This window comes from Babylonia areolata, chromosome 16, assembly GCF_041734735.1.
Source record: "Babylonia areolata isolate BAREFJ2019XMU chromosome 16, ASM4173473v1, whole genome shotgun sequence".
Lineage (NCBI taxonomy): Eukaryota > Metazoa > Mollusca > Gastropoda > Neogastropoda > Buccinidae > Babylonia > Babylonia areolata.
In genome coordinates this window covers 20,088,831-20,110,961 of record NC_134891.1, presented here as the reverse complement: position 1 = coordinate 20,110,961, position 22,131 = coordinate 20,088,831, and the positions used below count along the sequence as shown (strand labels likewise).

Sequence of the window (22,131 nt, the reverse complement as noted above, 5' to 3'; positions counted from 1 at the left end):
GTGTCCTGCTCTGAACACACACACACTCTCTCACCAGCAAGCAGACAAGTCTGGAAGGATCACCAAGTTGATGGTCACACAGTTTGGTCAGAGTTCATAGGTCAAGAAACAAAGGCAGATTACTTTTTTGTCAGACAGGCCTAGAGGTTGTGGGGTGACTACAGGTCACTACAAGGTATGTACGTCCCTCCTGTCACTAAACACCAGCCGTCCTACACTGGCCGCTGTCACGGTCACTGCAAAGAAAGTAACTGTCCACACACCACTGCTGACGTCAGGCCAGCCTGTGAAACCACACAGACACAGCAGACTGTCCAACTCCTCACAACAGTTTCCCAAAGCACGACCACCACCCTTCCTGCTCTCCATCCCACAGTAATCACCCCGACCAAGCAGGATGTCTCACTGTGTGCTGGTGGTGGTGGCACGATTGCTGTCTCCTCAGAGGCCAAGCTGGACAGAACTAGAGGCCAAGGAAGGAGACTGAAGACCCATGGACAGAACTAGAGGCCTAGGAGGCAGACAACACGTGGACAGAACTAGAGGTCAAGGATGAAGATGACCCATGGACGGTGTCTGTGCCAGAGATCCAGGAGGTGGTGGTGGGGGGAGGGGGGGGGGGGGAAGGAGTGGAGGGAGAGGCGGGGTGGGAAGGAGCGGTTCTAGGTGTGGTGCCATCGTCAACAGTCGGCCAACAACTGCTGCAGCAGGCTGTTCTTGTTGTCAACAGGCTTCACATCCACTGGGGTCTGCACACACACACACACACCAACCAACGTAAGTGGACTTGCAAACCAACACACATACATAATGAACTCACACACCAATTCACAGTAGTGAACTTACCACACACTCGCACAAACTAACACACACAAACTAAACACTCATACCAACATGCAGTGAACTCCCACACAACACACACACACACACTGAACATACACACCAACACAGTCACCACAATCTCTGTTACTTGATGCATGCAAAAACAAAACAAACACATCACGAGTCATTGTGGTGAAGTGGTTAGGCTTGCAGACTGATGACTTGGGGAACAAGGGTTCCAGCCCCAGGTGGGTTTTTTTCCACCTGTGGCCGACTCTTACCTACAGCTGAGTGAACCATTGACTCAAATGCCACGACTGGGACAACACAGCTCATGGTCATGCACTTCATGGATGTGACTTTAGGGGAGTTGCTCAAATTTCCTGACCAACATTGCAGGTGTCTGTATCAATCAGCCTGGTTGATACCCAGATATATATTACCAAAGCACACAACCCTGTCAAGTGGTCCCAAACCTAAATGTACCCGAACAGCAGCATCACCGTAACTCCCATTATCATCCATCATCATCAAAATTGAGAAATGTCCTGAACTCTGGGGTACTACACATCCCTCCTATTAGTCCCCCCCCCCCCCCCCCCATCCCCACCAAACCGTACTGGTGTGGTTTAGATGAAGGATTTTGTAATTTTACACCACATGGTTAAAAAAAAAAAAAAAAAAAAAAAAAATTATATATATAAAGCGGTTTCAAGCTCCGAGTCTAAAAAAAAAAAAAATGAAGAAAGACAAAGAGGTGTGAGTGGCGCACCCTTGGCTCTTTCTGCACCACGCTGACAGTTTGTGGGGTGGAGGAGATGGGGGTCTTGCCCCCCGAGGTGGCCACACTGGTGGAGGGCTGTGGCGCCAACAGCTGGTTCCGGAACAGGGACGACGCCTTGACACTCGCCTCGTCCTCCTCGGGTTCTGATCCTGAACAAGCAAGCAGCGGCCGTGTTAGTTTGTTTTTTTTTCCCCCTTTAAGGTGGGCCAGGACAAGCCAAACACACAAAATTTCCCACATTGTGATTAAAAAATAAATAAAAAAGATTACAGTATCTAGCCAGTGACCATCAGTATTGTAATGTTAACAGTGAAAAGAACCTGTTTAAGATATGTCTGCATCATCATTTGAAATGCTTGACTGAGAGAGAGAGAATGACAGTGCCACACCATCACAAGACCCGACATTTTTCTGGCACAAGAAATTCCAACCATGCCCAGTGTGTCCAGAAAGCCCACTGCTTGCACAGCATCCAAACCAAGGCCAACAATTCACCAAGCCATCCCCAATGCTAATCACTGAGCTTAGTAGTTCTCCCAGGCCATACCAACAACAAAGAAACAAAAAAAAAAAAAAAAAAAAAAAAAAAAAAAATTATGCACACATTGTGAAGACGAAATACAAAATCACATACTTTCTTTCTTCACACAGCCAAGCCAAAAAAGGAATGCCTGACATTTACCTCCCTTTACATAGCCAATACCTGTCAGTTTTTGCGCTTCCTTCCCCCCTTAAAACTTTTCGTTTTGAAGGTCTCTAGTCTTTTGCTGCAGTAGGGGCAAACAATTCTTATTCACTATGTCTGGGGCTCCTCACAAGAAAGCTGGTTCCAGTCCTCTCCTTCCTGTGTATTAACCTCCCCCACCTGGTCAGGTACCACCCATTCCATTCCACCTGGGTGCACTGAGCAAAATCACAGTAAAAATGCCTTCACCAAGTAAAAACGTGTGCAAAAACAGGACATAGAACCCTGACCACGGCTAAACCACTGGATCATAAGTCCAATGCCTAAATGATTTGGCGACAGCACCTTGTTAACAAATAAACAAAGAGCTAATCTACAAGTGTGTCAACAGCAGGTGCTGAATATAAAAAAAAAAAAAACCAACCCAAAAAAAAAACAACCGACATCACATAGGCCTGATTTACAGCAAAATAAACAGATCACAAAATCAGGCATCACAAAAATTACACCTTTAAAATCACTAATACAAATCAACATAAACAGTACATCCAGCAAATACAAACTTGAACATGTGTGTAGTGTGCATGGTGTATGTGTATGTGGTGCATGTGTGTGTGGTGTATGTGTGTGTGTGTGTGTGTGTGTGTGTGTGTGTGCCTGAGTCTCTGTTCACTCCATCATCCGTGCTCACGCAAGCATGCCTGTACCCTCCGCAGGGCCCCAGTAGGTGTACGTACTTGAGGCCTCACCTGGGTTGCTGGAGGTGGACAAGAGACGGAACTGCTGGTACCGCTTGTTGGCCTCCTGGCGAAGCGGGGCCACCACCTCCTCCTCCTTCACCTCCTCCCCCCCACCCAGTCCCCCATGGTCCTGGGCCATGTTGTCGACTGCAACCACACAAACAATAATGCAACACCTCAACCACACACACAACACCTCAACCACACACACAAACAATAATGCAACACCTCAACCACACACACAAACAATAATACAACATATCAACCACATACACAACAATACAACACCTCAATCACACACACAACAATACTGCAACACCTCAACCACACACACAACAATACTGCAACACCTCAACCACACACAACAATAATACAACGTATCAATCACACACACAACAATACTGCAACACCTCAACCACACACACAACAATAAAACGTAACACCTAAACCACACACACAACAACACAATACCTCAGCCACACACACCTCAACCACACACACGACACAACACCTCAACCACACACTGTGAAACACAATACAGTACAACACTTCAACCACAAAGACAACACCTCAAGCACACACACAATACAACACCTCAAGCACACACACAACAATACAACAACTCAACCACACACACAACAACACAAAACCTCAACCACACACACAACAATATAACACCTCAACCAAATCTCAATCATTTCTTGATCCTTTAAAAGGAGGAGTTAGTATTATACTCCATGTTTGGTGTTACATATACTTACCATGTCAAACTGATGCAAACTAGGCCTATTGGTTTGCTCTGCTTGGCCAAATTTTGCGCGGCTAACAGTGAAAAGACGGGCCCGCCCGCTCTCAGCCAATCAAACATCTCTAAAAACTATAAGCGCTGATCCTTTAAAACATTTTTATCAAAATACACCTGAACTTTTTGTGAAGCCTGCACAGCAAGTAAAGAAGCAACTGGCTTACACACTCACCACCACATTCTGCCCTGGAAAGCACACACAGAGAAGGATCCGGATGCAAGCGCAGAGACAGAAACACCAAGAGAGTGTACCAATCCTAATCAGAAAGCGTATACTTACTGGTCTCTAGTATATCCTGCGGAAGTTCGCTGCCTGTGTCAAAACTCGCAGAGAGTAGCTGCATTGACTGCTGAGTGGACTGTTGCTGTTGCTGTTGTTGTTGCTGTTGTTGCTTCTGTTGTTGTTGTTGGTGTGGCTGCTTGCTGCTGCTGCTGCTGATTGTGTTGCTGTTGTTGTAAATGTTGAATGTTTTTCTCAGAGCGGGCACTGCATATAATGCGCAATTCCTGCTTGACATACTGCTGGACCGTTGACTGGGTGTTGCCCATCGGCAAGTCTCCAGTCATCTTTTTGCTGCTCACACACACACACACACAGTTTGTAGGTTAGTTTAAAGGTATTTCGTATTGGTTGCTTGTAGCCTGGCCTACCACACAGAGCCAAGTGAAATCTTTCTTGTGAATAAAACAGTTTTCAAAAGATAAAAAAATCAATATTGATCCCACAGAACCTGAAAAGAAAGAAACAAGGAAGAGAAAATTGAGAGAAATCTATGTGTGATTACCCAGAGAGGGACTGTTAAACATTTAAGAAAAAGTGCGAATGAAAATATCATAAATACTTTCTCACTCCATCCCCTAAATACACCAGCCCCTATGGCACAGCGGTTAGCCTCACATGCACAGACTGACAACTGGGAAGAAGCAGGTCTGAGCCCCAACAGAGGTGGGTTTGTTTTTTTTCAGCCCGTGACTGTATCCTACCCAGAGTGGAGTGTGCTTAGGACTGGGACCACAACATCTAGGGAAATCCACTTCACAGATGCGTTTTTGGAAGCGCTGCTCCTGGCCAACACTGCAGGTGCATGTATCTTTCAGCCTGTCAAGTAGTCCTAAACCGATGGGCGCAATGGCCGTGTGGTTAAAACACTTGACTTTCAATCTATGGGTCCCAGGTTAGAATCTCAGTAGCGGCGCCTGGTGGGTAAAGGGTGGAGACTTTTTCCAATGTCCCAGGTCAACATATGTGCACACCTGCTGGTGCCTGAGCCCCCTTTATGTGTATACCCAAGCAGAAGATCAAATAAACACATTAAAGATCCTGTAATCCATGTCAGCGTTAGGTGGGTAATGGATACAAGAACATACCCAGCATGCACGCCCCTGAAAACGGGGTTTGGCTGTCTACATGGCAGGGTAAATAAACAAAACGGTCATACACCTGTAATGTTACATGCTTGTCTGAGTGTGCTTGTGCGAGTGCCTGAAATCTGATTAAATGATGCAGGAAACGAATGATGAGCGCCCAATGGCAGCCGTCAGTCAGCGCTTCTCAGGTAGGCAGACTTGTTGTGCAAAAGACCCTGTGTTTGTAAAGCGCTTAGAGCTTGGTCCCCACCCGAGGGTAGGCGCTGTATAAGTACTGATATCATCATCATCATCTAAATGGGAACCCATAGCAACAGCATCATCACCCTCATCACTGAAATACAGAAAGCAAAATGTCCCAAAATTCTGGCGCACACACACACACAAATGCTGTGTTAAAACTGAAGCCAGCAGTGACACAGCACTGTACCATCACCTCACCTGTCAGGTAACGAGGTGTTCATGAACTCGGGGAAGTCAGAAAAGTCAGGGAAGGGTTGCGAGGAGGAGCTGGTGGGCGCGGGCCCGGCCAGGGGGACGTGGGGGGCGGGGGGACTGAAGGTGGCGCCACCCCCTCCCCCTGACGATGACACCGACCCCGAGTAGGCCGGGGGACCTGCCGGGTTGAACCCTGACGAGGTCATCGTGCCCTGGCTGAACGGGGGAGACACCTGTATGACACACACACAAACACACACAATGATAATACGAATAACGATGAATGGCATTTCTTCAGTGTATTTCTCAAAGCAATAATGAATGGGTTTTCTTCAGCGTATTTCTCAAAGTAAAACATACATAATAATAACAGTAATAATAAAGAATGGTATTTCTTTTAGTCTATTTCTCAAAGTAAAACATACATAATAATAACAGTAACAACAATGCATGGCATTTCTTAAGTCTACTTCTCAAAGTAAAACGCACAAATAATAACAGTAATAATGATGAATGACATTTCTTTTAGTGCATTTCTAAAAGTAAAACATACTATGATAACGGTAATGATAATGAATGGCATTTCTTTGGTGTATTTCTCACAGTAAAACACATATAATAACAATAATAATAATAACAAATGGTATTTCTTCAGCATATTTCTCAAAGTAAAACGCACATAATAATAACAGTAATAACAATGAATAGCATTTCTTTTAGTGCATTTCTCAAAGTAAAACACACATACTAACAACAGTAATAATAATGAATATCATCTGTACAGAGTATCGCCTTGCAGAGACTGCAAAGCACGTCTGTTTCTCTCGTGAGAGGAATGAAGTCCAGTCATGAGACTACTGGTATTACTCAAGTATGGTCAGCTCCATAGCTAGACCCCTGGGGCAATAAAACACATTGCAATGTCACCAAATACTTCAGAATGATATGTCCTTTTCTTTAAGACTCATGGTATTATTCAAGCAAGGTCAGCCCCCTATTAACAACGGGTGATAAAACCTTCTAAAATGTCACCAAATACTTAGAATTACTACGTACTGCTCTCCAGGATCTTATCATCATGATAACGTTGGAGAGACAGAAAATATAGAGAAAGTGAAGCAACAATATCCACAAGTTCAACAGAATTATGGTTCATGCCTCTGCTGAACATGAAACCAGACAACTTACAACCCTGCAAAGTGCTGGAACTGACTGTGCACGAGGTTTGAACTCGGTGTCTTTTGCTCCCGACAGACAGCTCAAAGGTTTCACGATATATCCCATGTCACTCTTTATAGTCAAGTACTGTGGTGCTGCTGGCTTATAATAATAAGAGATATAGGAGGAATACCATGTTTGGTGATACATATACTTACCATGTCAAACTGATGCAAACTAGGCCTATCGGTTTGCTCTGCTTGGCCAAATTTCGAGCAGCTAACAGTGAAAAGACGACCCGTCTTGCCCGGTCCGCTCTTAGCCAATCAAACGCCTCTTAAAGCTATATACATCATTTCTGCATTATGTTGTGCAGTATGAACGTTTGAGTGTTACGCTGTGTGTGAGATGGTTTGGTGGGTCTATACATGCATAGCTTTAGTCTTTGTTTGGGTTAGATGTCTGAGCAGGGATAAGCATGCCATTTAGTCATTTTAGTGATTAACCTTCGCTGGCTCTCGCTTTTGACTACACACGGAAGCTCATGTGGGTCGTCCACGACCCATACCTTTAAAGAGACAAAAACCTGTATATTCCTCCAAAGTTTGTGTGGGTTGTGCACAACCCATACTTTGTAAAGAGATAAAACCTGTATATTCCTCCAAAGCTTATAATAAAATACAGAAAAGGAAAACATATCATAACAACTGATTACACACACACATGCGCTCGCACACGCACACATAGACTCACACAAACACATACACTCAGAAGAAACACATGCTCACGCATTCACACACACGCACATACACACACACACAACTGATCACACACACAAACGCATAATACCACATGCACATACATACAAACCCTACTTATGCACACAGAGATAGATAGATAGACAGAGGGGGAGAGAGAGAGAGAGAGAGACTGAGACAGAGAGAGAGACAGACAGTGAGACAGAGAGAGAGAGAGAGAGAGAGAGAGAGAGAGAGAGAGAGATGACTCATAGCATCCTATACACGCACACTCAAAGATATATATTCAGTCACACAGGTACATGCTGTTAGAGAAAGGGATGGAAGGGGGTTATAGCTGAAGACAGGCGAAAGGGACGGGGCAGGGAGGGGGGTGGGGGGGTAGTGGGAGAGTAGTGGGGTAGTGAGGCTATAGAAAGTAAAACTTCTTTATTTTCCTTCACTAATTGCAAATTAAACCTTCTGAAATCACCATTAAAAAGGTATGGGTCGTGCATGGCCCACACGAGCTTTCGAGGGGTGACCACCTTTTTTCCTCTTCAAAAAGCATGGGTCATACACGACCCACACAAGCGTCCGTATGTAGTTAAAATGCCACCTTTAATTACTCATTAACTAATTAATGAATTTTTTCCTTTTTTTGGCAAAAGTTGGACTTTTAGGTGTAGGAAGCATATCTGAAATTTCGTAGAAACATATTAAGAATTGGCTGAGATATCTGCGTTTTTGTACCCTTCTGGGTCGTGTACGACCCACGATAGCCAGCAAAGGTTAATTAAATGCATGACATACTTACATGTCGGTTATTACACTGATCAGAGGAACTCAGCAACAACCATCTAGCTAAAGATCTAGTCATCAGCCCCATCCACATGTAATATGCAGCTTCTGTTCAAACATGTGTGTGCGCGCAAGTGTGTGCGTACGCATGTGTGTATGTGTATGTGCAGTGCGTGAATGTGTGAGTATGCACAAGTTTTTATACCGATATGCACTTGCATGTAACATAATTTCTACTGTATCTGTGTTTGTGTATGATTTTTGATTTATGTTTGTATCTTCTTGTTATGTACTATCCCAACCCCCCCCCCGGAATCCCAAATATTCCTTGTGACCCCGGTACAGTTGGTAATAAAGACATATTCTATTCTATTTTACACAGAGAGGCGCACTGTAAATGAAATCATTATCACTACAAGGTGTGGGTGGGTCCAGCATACCTGAGCTTGCTGCTGTCTAAGAGCGGAGTTGGGCGACATGGCGTGTGGAGACAGGAGAAGGGGGTCAGGGGAGCCAGTGAAGGGACTCTGGGACGTCCTCGGTGAGCCTCGTCCTGTTCAACACACACACACATAGATATGAATGTATAGAAAACACTCGTCCTGTTCAACACACACACACACACACACACACACACACACAGATATGAATGTATATAGAACACTCGTCCTGTTCAACACACACACACACATAAATATGAATGTATACAAAACACTTATCCTGTTCAACACACACACATAAATATGAATGTATACAAAACACTTGTCCTGTTCAACACACACACATAAATATAGATGTATACAAAACACTCGTCCTGTTCAACACACACACATACACACATAAACATGAATGTATAACATTCTCGTCATCTGAAAGAAGCCCTCAGCTTCATCAACAAAGCATGAACTTATTATAACCATAGGCAATTCAAGAAAATCCATGGGATGGTCTACATTTTGATGACATGTTTCCAGTGGACCCACATTATAAACTTTTTTTCTTTCTTCAGTCAGTAATATCCACAAACATTGGTTTCAAAGAAAGAGGGGGGAGGAGAAAAATATCACATCAAGAAGGATCTGCAACATACCATTCTCAAGAAGAAAAAAAAAAGAAGAAAAACAAGGCCTTCAAGACACTTGTGATACACTTTAAAAAAAAAAAAATCTAATCGTTAAAATGTGTTCTGCATTTGTTATTATAAAGCTTCACGTTAAAAAAAAAAAAAAAAAAAAAAAAAAAGTCCTAACCAGATTCGAATTAAGTCCCCTAGCATTAATTACAGAGTAATTTCCCTTTTTTACTATCTGCACCGAAATGTTTGCAAAATAAATAAAACTTCCATGCTTAGCAAAAGAAGTTCCTGTTTGAACAAAAAATGATTATAATGACTGCTCTTGTTGTTGGGTCAGAATATCAGATCAAAGTGTCAAGTTTAGAGAATACAAAATATAACAGTAAATGCAGTTTGCATATAATTAGGCTTCATTTTTTATTTTTTTGTGCCCATCCCAGAGGTGCAATATTGTTTTAAACAAGATGATTGGAAAGAACTGAATTTATCCTATTTTTATGCCTAATTTGGTGTCAACTGACAAAGTATATGCAGAGAAAATGTCAGTGTTAAAGTTTACCACGGACACACAGACAACCGGACACCGGGTTAAAACATAGACTCACTTTGTTTACACAAGTGAGTCAAAAAAGCAAAGAAAAAAGTTAACTTCGAGGCAAAAGTATAACAAAATAAACATCAACAATAGTAACCCCCCCCCCCCCCGTCTTCCTGTGATTTTGCTACTTCTGTTGGTCCAAGCTGGGGGCAGGGGAGGTTAGGGGGAGAAAACAGCAGCATCCTTATCCACCAAGGGTGAAACAACTACTGTTCACACTCGATCATGGGATGAAGACAAAACATAACACAGACAAATCCCAGGCATCTGGCTGCACACATTACACACAGACAGCTGTTACACAGTGCACAGAGAACAGACTTGTCTTTCACAGCGGGTGGCTCCAAGAAGGGGACAAAGAAGAAGACTTATAATACATTCACACAGCAATGAAAATGTACAAAAGGACTGGTGGGAAGAACAGTAGTGCATCATTCTGATACACACATGTACACTGTACATCTATAAAACATCAAATCAATACAACATACACTGCATACAGCAGATCTTTAAGACATCAAATCTGACCGACAATGCAGTGCACCAACCATTTCAATACATGAAAATAAATGTATGTACAGCAGATCTATAATACATAAATACCAACTGACACTGCAGTGTTGAATCAGTGAAACAATAATGAGAGGCTGATGCCATGCATCTGCACAGAAAACTGACGATGTGATCTACAACATCACGTGAAGAACGGAATGAGACAGAAGCAAAAGAGCTGTAGATGAGGGGTGGGAGTGTAAGTCAGGGAGCCTTCAATAGACACACATGTAAAGAGAGTCTGTAAGAGAGAGAGAGGGAGAGAGAGACAGATAGACAGACAGAGAGAGAGAGAGCGAAGGGGATGGGGAGAGGGGGGGACAAAGAGAGTGGGAGGGGGTATTGACAGATAAGAGAATAACATGAAAAAGATGACAAAGAGAAAGATCAATTTATCATTCTGTCCAGTATTGACAGACATGTGCAGGGCAGGACAGAGAGAGAGAGAGAGAGAGAGAGAGAGAGAGAAGGGTTAGACGTGGGAAGGCAGATATGAAAAAAATAAAGAATCCATACCAAGATTGACAGACAGGCAGCAGTGGAAAGGAGAGACTAAGAAAGCATGTGGCAAAAGAAAGAGCGAGTAAGCAAGTGAGAGAGAGAAAGAGAGAGAGAGAGAGAGAGAGAGAGAGAGAGAGAGAGAGAGAGAGAACATGCATGCACATGCTGGTTTGCTGGACACAGAAGGAAGGCTGGACTCACTCTGCAGGTAGGGGTGGTAATGACTAACGAAGTAGTGACGCAGCCGGTGGTTACATATTCCCAGGCTTTCCAGGAACTGCTCCAAAGCACCTACCAGGCTCCGGCCATGGCCATGGGCACAATACCGACACACCTCACTCACCGACCCACTGGGTGCCACCAGAGTACCCGGCTGACCCATTCCCACAGCCATGCACACCGCTAATGGCATCAAGCAGGCTGGAGCTTTCACAATGCTGTCTCCTTGTCTCAAAGTAGGTGAAATGATGTCCACACAACGCTTATCACACAGCCATGCACACCACTAATGGCATCATGCAGGCTGGAGCTTTCACAACGCTGTCTCCTTGTCTCAAAGTAGGTGAAATGATGTCCACACAACGCTTATCACACAGTCATGCGCATGCACACTGCTGATGGATATCAAGCAGGCTGGAGGTGTCACAACGCTGTCTCCCTGTCTCAAGGTTATGTCCACACAATGCTCATCACCTGACTACAACAGCTTTAACACCGTAACAGCTGAAGTCTTCTTTCATGCTCTGCTTGTATTTTCGCTTATCATATTATCACAGTCATTCAAAGCCATCAGATGTCCGTAACAGCTCTACCAGTGTACCAGCTAAAATCTTCTTTCATGCTTGACTTGTACAGTTGTTGCCAAAGTCGTCTTTCACTGGTTTCAATTCTTTGTCCTTCACAAAAACATTAACTTTTTAAAAACAAAATGTGCGTCATAAAGTGTGGGGAAAATCTTTCTTTGTCATCTGAATAGTACAGTCATATCTTTCAAAAGGGGACTGCTTTTTCTCTCTGAGACATAACATACATTTTCGAGTGATGGAGAGGAGCGCACCTGATGCACATACATATTTTAGTTTGTCAACACCCCCGAGTACTGACTTAAGCACGTGTCAAACTGCTTATTTTCGTCTTCGACTGTACCACCATACCACCCTTACCCAACTTCAACAGTCATCCTAAACATACACACACACACATCCCTTCTCACCCGACTTCCACAATCATCATCACCCTTCTCACCCAACTTCCACAATCATCGTCACCTTTCTCACCCAACTTCCACAATCATCGTCACCTTTCTCACCCAACTTCCACAATCATCGTCACCTTTCTCACCCAACTTCCACAATCATCATCACCTTTCTCACCCAATTTCCACAATCATCATCACCTTTCTCACCCAACTTCCACAATCATCGTCACCTTTCTCACCCAACTTCCACAATCATCGTCACCTTTCTCACCCAACTTCCACAATCATCGTCACCTTTCTCAACCAATTTCCACAATCATCATCACCCTTCTCACCCAACTTCCACAATCATCGTCACCTTTCTCAACCAACTTCCACAATCATCGTCACCTTTCTCACTCAACTTCCACAATCATGCCCCATCAAACACCATTTATCAATTTCCCATTACAGACGGGTTGGTTTTTTTTTTCTTTTTCTTCTTTTTCTTCATACATCCAGATCCAGCGGTCTTGTAAACAAACTACACTGCTACCAAGCCAACCAGTGAACACAAACAACCAGGCAGGCACATACAACCAAGCCAGGTATTGCACATATGTATTTTATAAATGATGAAGTGAAAAACCACACTTCCACTGAATATCTACAATCACCAGTGTATATATATACATACATACATACATACATATATATATATATATATATATATATATATATATATATATATATAAATAATGTATGACGGGACACAGACCCAGTTCCTCAACCTCCTCTATCGGTGGTTTTATCCACCCACTGCCTAGCACTCGCACTGTGCGATGGTAGAGGGGCGGATTGATGATACAGCAATGAACGAAGAGAATGGTTTCTGGACAACACACACACACACACCCGCCGCTCACAACAGCCAGCCAGTCCCCACCCACCCACCTCCTACACACACACACACGCGCGCGCGCGCGCACTCCGGATGTGTGTCCCTCAGTGCGGAGTTCATGGAGGGGTCAGTCCGCAGTGAGGGACGATCGACTTGTGCCACGCCATGCCATGGCCGTGTCTTGCCTCGTGCGCTGCTGGCGCTGCGCAGCACAGCTCACCGACTCATTACTTATAGCAGGAGACCGCTACTAGCCAGCCTTGGTGGTCGGCCTGCCTGCCTGTCTATGTAACCCAGGGACATAGGTTCATCCCAGGGTCAATTGGCCACCCTGTACCACCACCTCGTCGACAACCATCACCCTACTCTCTATACCCCACCCACTGCACCTTCTTTTCTGTTTTCTCTCCCTCCCCCCCTCCCTTCTTCCCCTTTTGTCCTCCCTACTGACCCCTCACCCCACCTTTCTTTCAACCATCGAGGACAACCTTTCAAGTTACCTACCACCACATTAGCTGTATTTATGCAGATAAAATATGATTTTTTTTTCCAGAAAAAAAGGAAAGAAAAATAAGCCATGTCACGATTTTATTTCTATAGAAACACACATAACTTCCATCAAGCCATGTCACGATTCTGTTTTTCTTGTGTTGCATCTCCACAGCCACCCCCCCCCCCCCTCCCTCCACAATCAAGCCTCATAAAGACGTGTCAGTTTCAGTTCAGCAGACTGTTATACTGCTGGTTTTTTCCCCCCACGACCTCCTCACGAACCCTAACGAAGCCTGCATGGATGGCTATGTTCAGATAAAATATTAAAACAAAACAAAACATTCAATTCACTTCAATACCAAACAGCTGCTTTCAACAGCGTTGTCAGTTCCACAGAATGTGACCTCTGTCAGTTTGTGCGTTGAAAGCATCGTGTTAATTTAATGTGCGAGAATATTTGTGTTGGCAAACATGACACATGCGGTAAGCAGTATTTGAAAAGGGATGACGTGTGAGACAGGTCCCTGGTTGGCTACTCTGCTTGATCTTATCAATAGTAGATTAATCTATAAGTACGGAATTTCATCTATAATTATACATACACACATACAATTATTACTACCATCTTTTTTTTCTTTTCTTTTTTCCTTTTTTTTTTTTTTTATCAAAGCGCAACGAACCCACACTGTGTTAGAAAGAAAAGGAGAAGAAAAAAACAACAAAAAAACAAAAACAACCCCCCAGAAAGAAATGGAGAAGAAAAAAAACAAAAAAACAACCCCCCCCCCAAAAAAAAAAAAAATCTCCAGGTTTGTTTTATCATATGCTACGTAAATACAAAACACACACACACACACACGTACGTATATATATATATATAGAGAGAGAGAGAGAGAGTAGTAGTTTGTCGCCCAGCCAAATGGCGTCCACAATGGACGTATCAACGTTCGCTGACATGTGCTAAAGCGCGGGATTACATCGTGTATACGACTGAGTGAGTTTTTGCGTGTATGACCGTTTTTACCCCGCCATGTAGGCAGCCATACTCCGTTTTCGGGGGTACTGCGGATTCACATGATAAAACAAGCCTGAAGGTTTACGTTCTGGTGGTTTTTATTTTTATCTATTTATTATTTATTTATTATAGTTTATCCTGTCTTCATTTTTCTCATACAGTGTGGGTTTGAGACTTGAGAAAAATCATAAACTTGACAAAGACTGTTTAAGAAACAAACAAAATAAATAAATAAATAAATAAAAGCAGCTAGTAATAAGTTGTTATCACTATTATCAATTTATCGATCATATTCAGTTCAGGGCCCTATGCATTACCTGCCACCCCCATGCCACCACTCGCCCCTTCCTAGTCTTTCCTCTCATTTTTTTTTCTTCTCGTTTTTAACAAACAGCATCACCACCATCAACATGTCATCACTTCACGTGTGAAGCACTGTTTCCCTACCCCCCTCAAATCACTCTGGCATAGATCGGGGGTATAACCTTGACAAAGGGGTGACCTCTTCCACACCATAAGGACGTCGCTGATGTGTTGTACTGGATAGTGGAGACAGCAGTTACCTTCTCTGGCTGTTCTGATGATCATAGTCGAAAAGGACTGTTCATTATGTATCTATTCAATAATGAAAAACCCCGAGGCCATCCCACTAGACACAATGAAACTGCTTATCCAAACAATACACACAACAAGCTGTCACAGAACTAACTGGAACTGTTAAAGTAATCTATATCAAAAAGATCTGATGGTTTGTTGTTGTTGTTTTTTTAAATTATTTATTCATTTTAATACCCAACAAGACCGAGAACTCTGCGCCTAGACACCAATCAATAAATATTACATATAAATCCTTAGCAATAAACTAACTCAACTCTTTTCTTCAGTGGTCAGGAGCCAGTTGCATTGCTCGGACGGAACAGCCCAGTATGGTCGTAACCCGCTACTAACTGTGTGTAGTATGGGACTGGCCAATGGCGTAGTTCGGTCAACGTAGGCATTTTGTCACGTGTAAGTGTCAAAAAGTTAGAACAAAGCAATGCAACTGGCTCCAGAAAACCATGCAACAAGCACGCTCTTCTTCCTCCAGTCTGGTCATGTCCAAGAAACCAGTATCCTTTGCAATAAAGTGACAATCAATTGAACACCCCACTCCCTCCCTGGTCCCTTTTCACAGTACAGTTTGAAATAAACACTGTCCTGTTCACTCCCTGTGGTAATCATGCTCATGGCCAACTGTCTCGATTCTTGGGAATCATGCTCATGGCCAACTGTCTCGATTCTTGGGGATAGTGGGAGAGAGATAAAAATAAAAAAAAAAAGAAAAAAAGAAAAAATCAACATACTGCAGCTAGTCACTCACAGACTCATACACGCTCTTTCCAAAGAAATATTACGACCTTTTTGCACTTCTTCAAATGAACAAGCCAAACATTTTGCTTGTGTGCGAAATGCACACAGATAAAAAAAAACCAAACCAACCAACCACAATCCCCCTTTACAAGTGGTATTTCTGGCCACAACTAGCATTCAGTTTTCTGTGACGTTGGAAGGCTGTTGGGGTGGGGGAAGGGGGGAGAAGCAGGTCACCCCTTACCTTCCCCTGCCCCCAGTCTCTCCCCCCGCCCCCCACCCCTCCATGTGGGTTCAACCAAAGTTTATCAAGCCCTCTGTATTTATCTTAAACACAGGCCACAACGTAGAAGATGACATATGCTGACTACTTTTTTTTCTTTCTTTAATTCACCCATATTATATGAATATGCCCCCGAAAACGGAGCATGGCTGCCTACATGGCGGGGTAAAAAATGGTCATGCACGTAAAAGCCCACTCGTGTACATGGGAGTTGCAGACCACGAACGAAGAAGGAAGAATACGAATAGAAAAAATCATATGCCAAACTGAGCTACTGTCATATGTTGACAGATGATAATCAAGTTCATCTCTATTCTTATCTCTGTAAACAAATTATTAATTCAAAAACATTTACATGAATAGTTTGTACTCCACTATTCTTTTTGTGAAATGGATCGGTCATATATGGTGAGAGAGAGAGAGAGAGGGGGAGAGAGAGAGCGAGGGAGAGAGAGTGTATGAAGCTACCCCCCCCCCCCCCCAAAAAAAAAAACCCACTTAATTTTTGGCTCATGTGTGTGTACTTACAATTAAAGTCAATCTAATAACCATGTGTTTCGGCTGTCTGTGTGTACTATATGTTTGTGTGTCCATGGTAAACTTCAACAAATAAAATTAAATTTCTCTTAAAAAACAACAACAAACAAACAAACTCGTCAACAACACACACATAAAATCGCTTTCCTACGATCTTCAACAGTTCCGTTCATTCTTTCCTTCAGGGGAAAAAAAAAAATCACTGACAGCAGCAGACAAAAATTTGCCATCGTATGGATCAAATACACTAACTACCCTTGGTATATATCGTCTTGCACCCGGTTCATCCATGCTCTTGCAAGCGTTCAACTGGGGGCGGTGGGCAGACGACATGATGTGCGCGTGCGAAAGCGGAAGAGAGGCCACCGCGCGTGCTGTTGTTTTATTCAACATTCATCAATTCCATTCTGAGGCCCTCCGCCAGTAAAACAACTTACACATGGGAAATCATAAGGCTGTGTGGTGTGGTGGTTGCGCGCTTTGTGTGTGTGTGTGTGTGTGTGTGTGCGCGCGCGCGCCACCCTCGGCCACCATCATTTTAATAATGTGGTGCAAGACCTAGCAAAATCAACAGACTAGCTGCTAACACTCATTCTCTTTCCTGTCAGTCACGGAGTCACATGGGGAGAGGGGGTAGGGGGAGTAGTGGGGATGTGTGTGTGTGTGTGTGTGTGTGTGTGTGTGTGTGTGTCAAGGAACGGGGAGCAAATTCGGATGACCATGTAACAATAACAACAGTTTATTAATACTGACAGCACATCACATGGAGTTCTTATATATATATATATATATCCGCCTGCATGTCTGCAGTATGAATAGGGTGGGTGGTGGGAAAGGGGTGGATAGAAGAGGGACGTGGGGGTGGGTGTAAGAGGGAGGGAGAGGGAGAGAAACACAGAGAGAGAGTGGGCAATGTAGGATAACGATAACGAAGGATAGCGAATTCGTTGTTGGTTTTCATTGACTCACTTGTGTAAACAAAGTGAGTCTATGTTTTAACCTGGTGTTCGGTTGTCTGTGTGTGTGTGTGTGTGTGTGTGTGTGTGTGTGTGTGTGTGTGTGTGTGTGTGTGTGTGTGTGTCTGTGTGTCCGTGGTAAACTTTAACATTGACATTTTCTCTGCAACTACTTTGTCAGTTGACACCAAATTTGGCATAAAAATAGGAAAAATTCAGTTCTTTCCAGTCGTTTTGTTTAAAACAATATTGCGCCTCTGGGATGGGCACAAAAAAAGAAAAAAAGAATGAAGCCTAATTATATGCAAACTGCATTTACTGTTATATTTATATTTTTTGTATTCTCTAAACTTGGCACTTTGATCTGATATTCTGACCCAACAGCTAGAGCAGTCATTATTATCATTTTTTGTTCAAACAGGAACTTCTTTTGCTAAGCATGGAAGTTTTATTTATTTTGCAAACGTTTTGGTGCAGTTAGTAAAAAAGGGAAATTACTCTGTAATGCTAGTGGAGTTAATTTGCTTTAAACTCATCTTAAACATTACATTTTGAAACAAGAGAGGCAAGGCCTTCAAGACTCACTTGTGATGCACTTTAAAAAAAAAATCCAAGCTTTTTATGTATTGAGTATAATTTCAAAATGTAATGTTTAAGATGAGAAAGATCAGTTTAAAGCAAACTAAGTTCCCCAGCAGAGTAATTTCCCTTGTTTTACTGTCTACACCAAAACGTTTGCAATAAATAAAACTTCCATGCTTAGCAAAAGAAGTTCCTGTTTGAACAAAAAATGATAATAATGACAGATCTTTTGTTGGGTCGAATATCAGATCAAAGTGCCAAGTTTAGAGAATACAAAAAATATAAATATAACAGTAAATGCATTATACTCAATACATAAAAAGCTTGGATTTTTTTAAAAGTGTATCACAAGTGAGTCTTGAAGGCCTTGCCTTTCTTGTTTTATTTTATGAAGGAACTGGAAAAAGCATACATGCGTCTTTGCATCCAACCCTCAAGGCAAAATGAAAAATTCAAAATAACAACTCAAACCACAGATAAAGGAGAAGGAGAGAGATAAGAATGGAGAGAACATGAGAAAAGAGAAAAAAAAAAAACGACTAACTTATGAACCAATGTTAAAAAAAACTTGAGCACTTACAACCCTAATATTACAAAGATCCTTGAAGGGTGGGGGGAAAACCCCACGTGTAAAAAAAAGAAGTTTAACATACCGAGACAAGGATGGCAGCAAGACACTGAGAGAGGGGTGCAGGTGAAGAAGGAATGAAATGGGCGAGAAACGAATGATGAACTTATGAACCTTTTGTTATTTTGACACAGGTTCCTAGGCAAATGTGGAACATTATGATATGGAGAAAGCGATGACAGCACACACAGAGAGACGGGGAGGAGGGAGGGAGAGAGAGCGTAGTTGAGAGACGGACAGAGGTACATAGGAGGGTGAGAGAGAGCAGTGCAGGGCGGGGATCGTGCAGACACACATCCGGATGAGGGGTGGGGGAGAGAGGCACACAGAGGGAAAATGTGCACACGGCCTCTCGACGTCTGCGTCCTCAACACGATTCTGGGAAGTGAATGACTGACTGACCGGTCACACACACACACTTCTGTTATCTCTAGTATCTGAATCAGTTGCTCAAGGAGGCGTCACTGCGTTCGGACAAATCCATATACGCTGTGTGTGTGTGATTTTCTTTAATATGTAGATATATTTCTTTAAATACTTTCCGTCTATTAGTCAGGTGGGGCTGGTGGGAATGTGTGAATGTCTAATCCCTGCAGACTGGGTTTTCCACCCATCCCCACCCCACCCCCCATCCCCTTTCCCATATCACCAGGGTATAAATCACCTTGTCATTTCTTCAAGGTCTTTTACCTATCTCACTCGTTTTTATTTTATCACTGGCTGACAGACGGGATCTACGTGAACGTGTGAACTTATTATCACCTGCAGACTCCCCCACCCCCTCCCCCTCCTCCTCACGACCATCCCCTTCAAGGGCATCACAAGTGCCACATCAACAGCAAACCATCTCCGCAAAAGCTCTTCTGCTCTGTACGCTACTGGTTGGCCTGAAGGCCACATGGTCTGACCCACGGTACCACAACACCCCCCCCCCCCACCCCTCTCTCTCACCCCGCTGTAACCTTCAGTGACCTGACCAACACAACCACCACCACTACCCACCCACCCAACCTCTGCCTGCCCTCCCGACTGCTGTGACTGACCGCGGACACTGTACAGTATGTGCGCTGGAGACCTCCCCCCCCCCCCAGCTCTGTCACACGCGGCACGCACCCCACTGACCGTAGCACTGTGAGCCAATCAGGGACAGTGGGAGGAACAGCTTTGTCAGCCACTATGCTGCGGTCGTTAGCATCGTCGGTAGTTGGTTGTTTACCGCCAAATGGCTGGCTTGCCTTGGCTGGTGGCAGTGGAGGTTGTATTGGTGGTGGAGAATAGAAGTCAGCCAACGAGTTTCTGCAGGCCCGCTGTGTGTGGACTGGTTACTACCAGGAGGAACGAACGATATTGGCTGGCCAGCTGCTGTGTGCCCAGAGTTCAAAAGGTCACAGGTGCTGTTGCCGGCCACTTGCGATCATCATTCTGTGGTACGGTTAGGTGTAGTAGTGGTCAAGTACCGTTCGTGTCAGTGACTCTTCAACCACTCTGGGGGAGAGGGGGGAGAGGAGGGGGGGGGGGACGGTGGTGGTGAGTGTGGGAGGATGAAGGGGGGGGGGGGGGTTGACATAAACATTTTATCTCATGCCGGTCTGAAAGTTGACGTTTTCACCAAGGTTCTACCCCAGAGCTAACAGACTGGCCCAAACATCTGACTGAAGTTCAACCACAGAGCTTGCAAACTGGCCCAAACATTTGGTCCGAGCTCTACCACAGAGTTAGCAGACTGGCCCAAATATTTGATCCGAGTTCTACCACAGTGTTAGCAGACTGGCCCAAATATTTGATCCGAGTTCTACCACAGTGTTAGCAGACTGGCCCAAAATACTGATCCTAGTTCTACCACAGAATTAGCAGAATGGCCGAAACATTTGATCCGAGTTCTACCAGAGAGTCAGTAGACTGGTTCAAACATTTGATCCGAGTTCTACCAGAGAGTTAGTAGACTGTCCCAAACATTTGATCCGAGTTCTACCAGAGAGTTAGTAGACTGTCCCAAACATTTGATCTGAGTTCTACCAGAGAGTCGGTAGACTGGTTCAAACATTTGATCCGAGTTCTACCACAGAGCTAGCAGACTGGCCCAAATATTTGATCCAAGTTCTACCACAGAGTTAGCAGACTGTCCCAAACATATGATTCGAGTTCTGGCGCAATGCTAGCAGACCGGCCCAAACATCTGACTGAAGTTCTACCACAGAGCTAGCTGACTAGCCCTAACATTTCATCGGAGTCTGCCCACAAAAAACAACAACAAAACTTCACGATAACCTATAAAAATTGTGTGTTTACATGGAGGGGAGGATCAGAGGGGGTGAGGTCGTCTACTATTCCTTTTGGACACAAGGCAAAATACTGGCAACAATTTTAAGGTCATTGATATCATATATCAGCTTTCACCCAACTTTTTATATATCGGGTGTCCCCCAAAAAGTGAACCGCTTTTTGACAAGTATTTTCTCAGTGATAGAGAATAATTATTATTTCTAGACTGACACTGCTTGACAGATGCCAACACCTGGCAGCTGGCATGAACATGATGAAGGTCACATTGCACAGCTCTGATACTGGATTTTTTGACATGCTGTTTTGAATTTGACAATACTCGCATAATCTGCGTCCGAACTTTTAGATATTTTGCAGACTTGTTGATGATACCCTAAGGTTACTGTGTGAAAATTTTCAATGAATTCAGTTTCTCTATCACTGAGAAAATACTTGTCAAAAAGCCGTTCACTTTTTTTTGGAGACACCCGATATACATCTCCTTTCCAAACTAGAGCTTTTCGGTGCTTTAAGATGATTCAAGAATTATCAAAAGAAAAAAAAAACCGCAAAGAAATATGTTATTGCAAACAGAGAACTGAAAGTAATGAGTCAAAACACACACAACTTATCATAATTGCGTATGCAGAGGAAGATGGCGGAATGGGGAACCGACCGGGAGAGGTCGTCTACTTTTTGGACACAGCTCAAAATACTGGGGGCAATTTTTAAAGGTCACAGATATCATACACCACGGTGCCATCATGTATCAACTTCAACCTAACTTTTAATATGAACATTTCGTTTTGTTTTTACCAGTTCTAACGAAAAGAAATGTATTATTGCAAATATTGAACTGAAAGTACAAACTCAATATATGGAAA

At 43.5% G+C, this 22,131-nt stretch overlaps 1 protein-coding gene across 3 annotated transcripts in view; it reads right to left on the bottom strand.

The window, feature by feature from the left end:
• Window positions 1-3,060: 3,060 nt before the first annotated feature.
• Window positions 3,061-22,131, bottom strand: part of LOC143291220 (uncharacterized) — a 172,309-nt gene continuing 153,238 nt past the window's right edge. For all 3 annotated transcript variants that reach the window (XM_076600986.1, XM_076600985.1, XM_076600987.1), the window contains 4 exons: window positions 8,779-8,891; window positions 5,646-5,875; window positions 4,117-4,410; window positions 3,061-3,178 (listed from right to left, as the gene is read on the bottom strand). In XM_076600986.1, the coding sequence (XP_076457101.1) occupies window positions 4,155-4,410; window positions 5,646-5,875; window positions 8,779-8,891 (599 nt within the window). In that variant the 3' untranslated portion in view covers window positions 3,061-3,178; window positions 4,117-4,154. The remainder of the gene's footprint in view (window positions 3,179-4,116; window positions 4,411-5,645; window positions 5,876-8,778; window positions 8,892-22,131) is intronic.